This window comes from Oreochromis niloticus, linkage group LG16, assembly GCF_001858045.2.
Source record: "Oreochromis niloticus isolate F11D_XX linkage group LG16, O_niloticus_UMD_NMBU, whole genome shotgun sequence".
NCBI classification, from domain to species: Eukaryota; Metazoa; Chordata; class Actinopteri; order Cichliformes; family Cichlidae; genus Oreochromis; species Oreochromis niloticus.
The window spans coordinates 35,341,871-35,353,148 of record NC_031987.2 but is presented as its reverse complement, the minus strand read 5'-3'; the positions used below and the strand labels follow the sequence as shown (position 1 = coordinate 35,353,148).

Below are 11,278 nucleotides of genomic sequence, written 5' to 3'. Positions count from 1 at the left end.
GGCCCTCTGGCCATCACCATATAAGGTTCACCATATAAGGTTCACAGGAAGAGTTGAATTAGACACACATTTACTATTTTTCTTTGTACTCTTTCTTTCTTGACATGTTTAATATGATTACTATCAGAGGAGAAAATGAACCTTGTGTAGTTTAAAACTTTTTATTTAATCAAACTGTAATGTTGTTGAACTCTGACGGCCGTGTCTTTTAATCTTGTCAACAAATCCTTAATCACCTAAATGTGCCATTTATCATCTTGTAAAATGTTCCCTCTGCTTCTGTTGCACATCTCCCCTGACACTCTCTGTTTCACCTGCCCTGCGCAGCTGGTCCAACCCCTGCCTCCTTAAACTGGGATGTTTAAATCTCTTTACCTCTGTTGTGAACTTCACACAAAGTTTGTGGTAACAAAATCAAACTGAGGAGGAGGATCTCGTTTGAAAAACACACACTCACGAGACAAAATAAAAAACAGTCTGCTCAAAGCAAAAGCAGAGCCCTCACAGTTGGTAGTACAATACACTGTGACGACGTACGTATTAGATACCCTCAGTCCCAAAAGCATAAATATGATAAAAATGGGATCACCGAGAATATCCTAAAAATGGCATTGAGGGGGTGTTACAGTGAAAAAAGCAGCCAAATTTTCATCTGAAAATGTTGAATTTTAGTAAAAACAATGCTCTGTAGTTTGATACTGTCTTTACAGACAAAGCGGATGTTTAAAGCCTTTGGACGCGCATTTGATGAAATGCACTCATTCTCCTTATCAGCTGGAAACATTAAAGCCGTAAAATGGCTTTTTTGAACGGATAAAAACTATTGAACAACATCGATGTTAGTCTGATCCAAAATTTGAATGTACGTGTGTTGAAAGTGTAGGTCTTGTTGAATTATTAAACATACTTTCTTTAATTTTTCGAGCCGCAAAAACCAAAACTTTTAATTTTCTTCTGCTTGAGTCTCGGCCTCGGGTAGCTCTACTCATCATTGCTGAGTCAGTTGTCTGTTTGTGCTACTTTTTTCAAGGAGCAGTGGATTATTGGTAAAGGGTGACTTTATGTGTTTAGTTACTTAAGTGTAAGTACTGTGGAAAGTTTCACCTTACATACATACATAGGGCTGACAGTACAGGTTCTGAGGTAACTGTTTACAAAATGTTATCATCTATTCAAAGGTTCTTTGCAATTTTACGTTGATAAACATTATCCTTAACATATTTGGTCCAGCATAAAGTACTATGGCCATCACACTTTCATTTAGAATTGTTTAAATAACTCGTGTCTTAAGTCATTCCATCACACAGAAAATTAAAAAAAACCCCACATGGTTCACTTTTATATCACAAAATGTTAGAAATATAAGTCGTTCATAACAACCTGAAAGGTTGGGAGTTTAAAATGCAAACCAATGAACGCTGAAGTAGAAGACTATAATGTCACAGAGTATACAGTGTCTATTATTGTGTAGACATGTTTAAATAAGAGCTTAATTTCTTAAGAAATAAACAGGTGGAGTGGTTTTTATCAAAAGTAGAAGTTACATCTGTGGCTAAACCATTGTCCCCAAAAACTTTAAAAATCTACTGTGTGTGAGGCTGTGTAAGTAAAGCTTGCCCTTCACACCCGCGTGTAACAAACCATTTGTTGGGGGTTGTGGATTTGACACCTCAGCATTGTGAAAGTGGGGAAACATGTTTGTGGCTGAGGATAAGATTTCTGCTTACAACTTAGAATCTCAGTTCTAAATGAAATTCAGATGTTTTTTGTTTTTTTAAGTGTGGCTAATGTATTATTTGACTTCTAAGGCACACACACACACACACACACACACAAGAACAACAACAACAACACAGAGAAGAAGAAGAGGGGGTAGTTTTACTATGCGTCATAAAAACGCAATCATGCATCTTCCAACTGTATCTTTCCGTTCTGGCTTTAGAATCATTGGTTGTTTACTGAGCCGTACTTTGGGAGTCATACTGTTGTGATACTGGGGAGAAAAAGGGTAAGGTTTGATAGACTAAACCATTACACACACACACACACACACACACACACACACACACACACACACAAAACTTCAAAACCTAGAGAGTGAGTGAGACTGCTAGCTGTGTGGTTCAGCAATAAACTTATCTACAAATGTGTTAGTAAAGAAACTGCAAACTATAAAAGGAATCTGAATTTAAATAGAACACTAGTATAAGGTGTCTATGGAGCAAATCTCCTTCAACGTTCAAAATGACCAAAGTGAGGACTACAAGCGTTTCTCTCAGTTGGTTGTGTTTAGGGAAAAAGCAGCTAAATACACTGAGACTGCTCCACATTGTTAGTGAGTTAACTCTGGATGTCTGTGGGTTTGTCAAACTTGTAGTGATCAAAAGCAGAAAAAACAGTAAAAGATTCAGACGGTGAAAGTCTGGTTTATTTCATGAACACAATGAAACATTTTACAGTCCACAGAGCAAAGCAGCATACATGATAAATAGATACACATAACACGGACAGTGAGAAGTAAAACTCATCGTCTTACCACATGTTATATTCTGTAAGCTTAAAATAAACCATAGAAATTAGAGTTTAGTGTTTTAAAGTCATCTATTAAAAACATGAGTCAACATTACTGAAGTGACACTTTAACGATGCTTCATATCACAGTGTTTATGATGATAAAACATGTTCTCTCATTAGTAGATGTCTGCGCTGTCGCTTGTCATGAAAATGTCCAGAGCAGGGGTTCAGCTTCCTCTTCAATTACCATTGATCATTAATAGGGCCACAAAAGATTTGTTACATTATCCCCATAAACAACATGCTTTTATAGAAATCATTGTGACACAAATATTTAGATTCTTGTTTCACAATTTGCATGAACTCCAAATCTTTAGAGTTTCATATTTATAAAGTATCGCAAATAATACAATAATACCATTGTATGAGCTACACTTCTTGTAAAAATGATTGGAAACGCGTTTGAAAAAGCTCCTGCTGTGACCTTCCTTCTGTGAGGGCGCACACACTCACACTCACACATACACACACAGAGAGAGAGAGAGAGGGGGAGATCATTAATACAAAGCATTGGAGTCGGTTTTGGATTTTCACTTGTTGATGGCTTTAATATGAACAGTCACATAAAATTCATTCCAATTTTTTGCCTTTGCTTCAATTAGGATGTTTCTTTAAATCTACAACACCTTCCTTTTCGAAAAGTTTACTGACATAGTAAAGAAGTAGCTAGGGAACTCTGTAAGTATGAGCAACAATAGCTTAAGGACACTATGTCCAATAAAGAGGAATTCATCATCTGCAGTTCGTGAAAAAGCGCAATATTAAAAACAATTCAGCAGACCCTCAGAGTGCGGATACAAACTGTTTTCAGCTGTAGAGGTTAACTTCATGCACTTATCAACATGTAGTTTAGAGGCTTGCATTAGAGTGCTTTGGTGCTTGGGCATCTTTTATTTAGCATGGTTGTACCATTGTGAATGTAGCTATATAAATAAATACGCTCAAGAGTCTATCGTGTGTTTGACATGCAACTAAAAATTCGAAAATATATTTTTAAATCAGTAACTTTGCAAAGTTAGAGGATTTGTTTTCAGACAACATATGTGTCACATTTTAAACAGGGTTTGTATAATCAGCACTGACATACAGACATTTATGCGCTGGGTATAACAGACATGCTTACCGTCTGAAAGGCCCGCCGATGTCTTGGAGCAGAGAAACACGCTGTATTGTTGCTTTTCTCTGTGGTATAAGCAGCGCCCGTAGGTCAGAAACGCTGTGTGCGGGTAGCACAGTCGGCTCCAACGCACATCCAGGCATCCGTCTGAAAGAAAGGTGTCGCTGCAGCTAGGCTCTCAGGATAGTCATGCTTTTATTTATATTTGCATTCTGGTGCGTTAAACTAGCAGCCTCTGTGTCCCGCTTGGATCATCATTCCGAAAATTCAGATATTTAAATAAAATGGTGAATTGGCTAGTCATGAGGAAAGAATATGTGTTTGTTTTTTAGAAGTATCACAGTTTATTTCTAAAGGAATACATGTTATTTGTGACACTGTTTGAAAACTATTAGCCTCTGTGTGTTTCAGAGCGGTAAAGAAAAGTAAAATGCTCCTAAACTAGTTAAATTAAAAGTAAAATGCTCGTGCTGATGAACGAAAGTGTTATGCTCTCAAGGACCGATGTAAAGGGTTAGTGTGGCTGATTAGTGCATTTTTATATAGGTGGGGCTTGTTTCAGGTGACCTCTGAGATGCAGAGATAAAGGTGAAACCTGTTTGGAGGATGGTCAGTAGAAAGGTAAAAAAGCTTTGGTGGCACCGATGGACCTCTGACATAAGATAAAGGAGACTGTTTGTATTGAAAACTATGGATGTACAGTTGAGATACTCTTGATAAGGATGGCCTCTTCTGCTGATTGTAGGGGGTCTAGCTGTAACCCCCTCTGTCTAACTGTTGCAGAGTTAAGAATCTGAAGTATCAGAGCAGGAATGCCTGCTGTTTGTGGTATTCTGTTTGAAACTATTACCCCCTGTGTGTTTCAAAGCACTAAAGAAAAGCATAATGCTCCTAAAACAGTTAAATTAAAAGTAAAATGCTCTCAAGGGCCGATGTAAAGGGTTAGTGTGGCTGATTAGGGCGTTTTTATATAGGTGGGGTTTGTTTCAGCTGGCCTCTGAGATGCAGAGATAAGGTGTGGGGATGTAAGCAACAGGTGAAAACCTGTTTGGAAGATCGAATGGTCAGTATAAAGTGTAATGGAAAAGATAAAAGACGGCTACGCTGGGTCTGGTGCCTCTGGACCTCTCACATGATAAGATCGCTAAAGAAAAACGCAAAATGCTCCTAATGCAGTTAAATCATCTATGTGTGTTTATGCCTAGTAGATAATTAGAGGGCTAGTTGCATTAAAGGAACATTGGGGGTTGTTACAGTGTGGCAAGTTGGGAATATGTGTTTTTTAGAAGGTGAAAAAACTTTCTGTTTAAAAACTATTAGCCTCTGTGTGTTTCAGAGCACTACAGAAAAAAAAAGCAAAATACCCCTAACTAGTTGAATTAAATGCTGTGTGTGAATATATAACTCGAACTGTTTCTTTCTCTCGCTCTGCGCCATGGTATTCATCTGAACTTCGCCAACTTAAAGCTACTGGACGCCGCCTAGAACGTCTCTCCAGGAAAACAGGACTTACTATTCACAAGGACATGTATCTCAGCCATATTCAACACTATAAAGAAGCTATTCATCATGCTAAATCTGCTTACTACACCTCTGTTATTGAATCTGCTGAAGGAAACACTCGCACTTTGTTTTCTACATTGCATAATATTGTTAAACCCCCAGATACCTTTGCCATACATACACACTCTGCCGCAGTTTGCAACAAATTTATGGACTTTTTTTACACCAAGATTGAGAATCTTCATCAACAATTGCCCTCGTCCTGTGAAATGGTCAATTGTTCTATCTGCGTTTTTTGTCCTTCTCAACTGTCATCCTTTCTATCCAATTTTGAACTTCCCACAATAACTCAGCTATCTTCCATAATTACTAACTTAAAGTCATCATCATGTAAACTTGATCCACTGCCGACAAATCTTGTTAAACTCTCATTCCCGTCTCTTGCCCCACTGATTGCTAATATCGTACACTCCTCTCTTATATCTGGTTCTGTTCCTTCTTCTCTTAAAACTGCAATAATAACTCCAATACTGAAAAAGAATGGTTCAGATCCCTCCAATCTAAATAATTTCAGGCCAATTTCAAATCTCCCTTTTCTAGCAAAAATTCTTGAAAAGATAGTGGCTGCACAGGTTCATCATCATCTCATTGGAAATAACTTGTACGAACAGTTTCAGTCCGGCTTCCGTTCATGTCACAGTACAGAAACAGCCCTAGTAAAAATCACCAATGATCTTCTGCTTGCAGCTGATTCTGGACTTATATCCATCCTCATTCTCCTTGACCTTACAGCAGCTTTCGATACTATTTCCCACCGCATCCTCCTTCACAGATTAGCATCTATTGGCATCAATGGTACAGCACTCGCCTGGTTTACTTCCTATCTCTCTGGCCGCTCACTGTTTGTTCAATTACTCCCTCACAGATCAGTATCTACTTCAGTTAATTCCGGTGTACCCCAAGGCTCTGTCCTGGGTCCTTTACTTTTTATCATCTATCTCCTACCCCTAGGTAATATATTTAGGAAGCATAACATCCAATTTCACTGCTACGCAGATGACACCCAGCTCTACCTATCCTCCAAACCCACAGCTACTCTCCCACCCACATCCATTTCTGACTGTTTAAGTGAAATCAAGGTCTGGTTTACTCACAACTTTCTTAAACTTAATGGCAATAAAACAGAATTCATTTTAATAGGCACCAGATCAAAACTGACTACAGTTCCAACCAGTCTTTCGTTATCCATTGATAACTCTGTTGTCACACCCTCCCTTCAGGTTAAGAGTCTTGGTGTCATTCTCGATAGCACTCTGTCCTTCACAGCACATATAAATAATATCACTCGGTCTTCCTACTTTCATCTCCGTAATATTAACCGTCTTCGTCCCTCACTCACACCACACAGTACTGCCATACTTGTCAATGCTCTTGTCACATCTCGTCTGGATTACTGTAACGCTCTTCTTTATGGTCTACCTCATAAATCCCTCCATAAACTGCAGTTGTTTCACAATACAGCTGCCAGTATTATTTCCAGAACTAGATCCACTGAACATATAACACCTGTTCTTAAACAGCTCCATTGGCTCCCAATTCACCTCCGTGTCAATTTCAAGATCCTGCTTCTCACTTTCAAAGCGCTTCATAACCTCGCTCCTCCATATCTATCCGATCTTCTACATACATACTCACCCCTTCGTACACTCCGCTCTTCTTCAGCTTCCCTTCTGTCTGTTCCACCTGCTCGCCTGACTACCACGGGACTCAGAGCCTTTAGTTGTTCTGCCCCGAGACTTTGGAATGCACTTCCACTGGCTCTACGGACCACACACTGTCTCACCTCTTTTAAATCACTACTCAAAACCCATCTGTTTCGAATTGCATACACCTGATCTGTCTTAGGCCATTTTTACCTTGCTCAGTTTTTATATTTGCTTTTATACTTTTATGACTGTTTATGTCTAAATTTTATCTACCATGTTTGCTATATATACATTTTTTTAAAAAAAATGTTTTTTACGGTATTGTTTACCTGCTACTGTAAGGTGACCTTGAGGGTCTGAAAGGCGCCTATAAATAAAATGTATTATTATTATTATTATATAATATGTGTTTTTTAGAAGGTGGAAAAACTTTCTGTTTAAAAACCCCTAAACTAGTTAAATTAAATCATCTATGTCTAAATAACAGCGCTCTGAGACCTATACAATCCTTTAAAAAGAGTTTAATTAAAACACATAATGGTTTCATTAAATAAAACGCTATTAAACACATGTAAACATATGATCTCTGAACTCACAAGTCCGTTCACGCGCACATGCACGCGCAAAGTCCGTTCGCGCGCACACATGAACGCGGAGGGGGATGGGGGGGGGCAAAAAAGCTGTAGGTATATTACTACTTCTGTTACTTTGACACAAAGGCATCTGCTGTGATGCTACACCTCTGATAAAGTCTCACAGTATCAGTACTGATAAATGATCAGAAATATAAATTTCTGACTATCTGAGGCAAAATTGAATTGAATTGGGACCTTGTGAATTGGAATCGAATGGATTATAGAAATCAGTGATGATACGCAGCCCTAGTGAGTAGCCTAGGCCCGACAGAGTGGATGTAGCTGTGGGTAAAAAGAAAAGATGAAAAGAACTGTTGATACATTTTTTGTTGAGGCCTGATCTGTCTGAAATTCATAGCCAGTGCTCTGACATGGAGCCATCAGTCTCTGAATGCTGAAAAAGCACAGTGTATCCAGAAAACACATTATATGCTGCGATAAATGCACTGCCCAAGAGTCCCCTCTCGCCACTGCCTTTCAGCAGCAGGCAGCAGCAAACAGGTCGTCAGAGGAGGCCAATGTGATGATTAAGTTTAACGTTGTCTACAATGTTGCCAAAGAGTCCCAAAGCACTTTAAACACAAGCACTTTTTCAGTGACTTATCATTTTTGTAGAAATGTGCTCCAAATAAATAACTTTGTGTTGACAAGTTTGTTAATTAATCATTTACAAATGAATATTGTCTATATAGACAGCAATTTTCCCCCCAAAAAGTGCACATGTAAAACTGCGGTGTTGAGTGTTGCGGTTGAAAATTTGCGTGCGCCTAAATTTTCTGCTGGTGCGCCTAAGAAAAAAAGGTTAGTCTAGAGCCTTCCATAAGCATAATATATTTATAATAACCAATCATTTTTATCTCTAAGTAGTCAAATCCATATCATACAAACAAATAAATTAGTTGAATATGTAAAACACTTGATGACCGTATGCATTCTATTGCTCACTATCACAATTATTATGTAAATAAAGATACTGCGGTAGCCCGTTGTGTTTCCTTATAAACCTATGCTATTTTTTTTCTTTCAAGAACAATGCAGCAATTTTATTTATTTAGAGAAGACTTTCAGAGCATGTCAGAAATAATTGCAAGTGCATTACAATGGATTGACAAATATTGATGTCAAGAATATAGTATAGAAATAAACATCGTATGGCTCCCACAGGACCTGGGATGATTAATCAAAGATTATATAAAGAGATTAAATACTGAGAGCGGCTGGATATACAGCAGAAACTGACATCATGGCATTCTGATATTATATAATAGTACCTGCAACAAAAAAGTACTGCGCTGAGTAAAATTTTAAAATGTTGTCAAGCTGCTCAAAGAAAAAAGTACCTCCAATAAGTGTATACAATATATAATTGACTTAATTATTTTTCTGTTGATTTTATATATATATATATATATATATACATACATATATATATATATATATATATATATATATATATATATATATATATATATATATATATATGGATCTGGAGCACTTGCTTTTATTTTGCAATTTTAAGTTTTTAGAGGTTAAGGAACCAAAACAAATATTTTGATATATTTGAGGCCACAGGCTAACTGGCTGCCAACAATAAAAAAGAAGAAGTAATCTGTGTAATCTGGGCAGTTTATATATAATATATATTTGCAATTTGAAATATGGAAATATTATTTTATTTATTTGCCCTGACTTGAAGAGCTTATTTCAGTCACAGCATGCTGGCATCACTGGAGCCAGACTTGACTATTTGAAATGTAACAATAAGTTTAACAGATTTTCTAAACCATGGGTAGAAAAAGGCATAGATGATAGGGTTGAGACAGGAATTAAAATAAAACAAACATAAAAAAAAGGTAACTGATAAAATATCAAGCAGTGTGTCCTGGCCTGAAAGTATTACACAGTAATATGGGAATAGGCATATCAGAAATGCAAGAATAACAACGCCAAGAGTCCTAGCTGCTTTCAGTTCAGATTTTTTTGGACTTACTTTCCCCCTTTGTGTGACAGCTGCAACATGAGGTTGCATGGTCCGAATCTGAAACATGGCCACGGCAAATACTCTTAGATACAAAATTACGATGACAGTAATGGGGAGGAGGAATGTCAAAATAAGATCGGCAACCTGTATTGCAAAGTCAACATAAATCACACACTCTCCAAAGCAGGAATTAAAGCTGCCTGGTTTATCCAGGTTATCCTTCAATAGCACACCGACAAGTAGGAGCGAGCAAATCCAACACATTAAGACACAGGTCTGAACTCTTTTTGGAGTGACTTTGGTGGGATAATGAAGAGGGTCACAAATGGCCACATAACGGTCAACTGAAATGAGCACCATGGTTCCTACTGAGGCAGAAGTAACAACTATGTCGCAAACATAATACAACACACACATCAGGTCACCAAGATACCAACAACCATCTATGAGCATACTTTGCAAGCACATATTGAGACCCACAAAGAAATCAGAGACTGCCAGGGAGAGGAGGAGGTGGTTTGTAGGGGTGTGGAGCTGCCTGGAGAGATAAGAGATAGAAAAATATATATTATTTGTAGCATCAATTATTCCAGCTGATCATCCACATCAAAACATTGTGAAAAAGTTGTTCTGTTTAAGTTATTTTATGTCAGTCATTTTCTGTTGTACAATTGCTAGACTTATAAATGTATTAAGTATTTACTTGAAGTGGGAGATGGAGATGATGACCAGCAGGTTTAGAGCCACAGTAAGAAGAGAAATGGCGGTTAGAATTACATAAATAAGCACTGAGTCTGAGGGAGAGCGCTTTAATCTACTGCAGGAGGAGTTGAGATTTGGAAAGCAGAGTTCAGTTTCTGCCATCATCAGTTAGAAGCGCTTATGAGCCCCTGACACCTTTCTAACAATCTCAAATGTTATAACTTTGTCCCTCTTCTAAGATTCTTTCTTACTTGAAGATTAAAGTCCCTCCTCTTTTGCTGTGTAGAGACTCTAGAGACCCACAGACCAATTACCTTCTCAGTCAGTTTGTAATGAACATTGTAATATATAGAGATTAAAGTTATCTAGCACTTTTAAAACTAAAAGTGTTTTACTAAAGATATTATGCACAAACAAGAAATTTACACAAGTAAAGTTGAAAGGGGTTTGTTTTAAAATTTTAAAAAAAAAGAAAACCTTTTCAGACACTTCAGCATACTTCCTGGTGACCACTGGGTTGTAATGGTATTGGGTATTAATCTGTTTTATAACTTTTTTAATACATATTTTCTTGTTTTCCTAGTAATAACATATAATCACTGCATGTAAAAGTCCAAGTCCAAAATGAAACAGTTCAGGAGGCCAGCCGCGTGGCCAGCGGCTGAGGCGACTGAGCAGGTCCGGTGGCCGACCATGTGGAAGGCAGTGGCGGCAAGTAAGCAGGTCCAGTGGCTGACCAAGCAGAAGGCAGTGGCGGCAACTGAGCAGGCCCGGAGGCCAACCATGCGGAAGGCAGTGGCGGCGACTGAGCAGGTCCGGAGGCTGACCATGCGGGCGACAAAGTCCAGTCAGTGGCCTGGAAGGTGGCCGCTGACGCCAAATCCGACGTGGACGAGGAGATGGCGGCAGAGCAGCAGCTGCAGGCAACGGCGTGGGAGCCAGCGAAAGGCGGAGCAGCAGCTGCAGGCAACTGCGTGGGAGCCGGTGGTGACGGAGAAGCAGCTGCAGGGCCAGCAGGTGCGGAAACCTCTGGCTGAAGACAGGCTGGGCCAGCAGCTGT

General features: G+C 38.6%; 1 protein-coding gene across 1 annotated transcript; it reads right to left on the bottom strand.

The window, feature by feature from the left end:
* Positions 1-9,243: 9,243 nt before the first annotated feature.
* On the bottom strand, positions 9,244-10,380 carry LOC100694041 (trace amine-associated receptor 8a-like). The gene is made up of 2 exons (XM_013269419.2): positions 10,220-10,380; positions 9,244-10,054 (listed from the first exon to the last, which is right to left on the bottom strand). Exons 1-2 carry the CDS (start codon positions 10,378-10,380, stop codon positions 9,244-9,246), a joined length of 972 nt encoding a protein of 323 aa, XP_013124873.2.
* Between the last annotated feature and the right edge of the window lie 898 nt (positions 10,381-11,278).

Excerpts from the sequence above, each read along its gene's own strand:
- LOC100694041 (XM_013269419.2), bottom strand. The coding sequence starts at position 10,380 with ATGGCAGAAACTGAACTCTGCTTTCCAAATCTCAACTCCTCCTGCAGT. Across the intron at positions 10,055-10,219 it reads ATCTCCATCTCCCACTTCAA|GCAGCTCCACACCCCTACAA; the intron begins GTAAATACTTAA and ends TTATCTCTCCAG.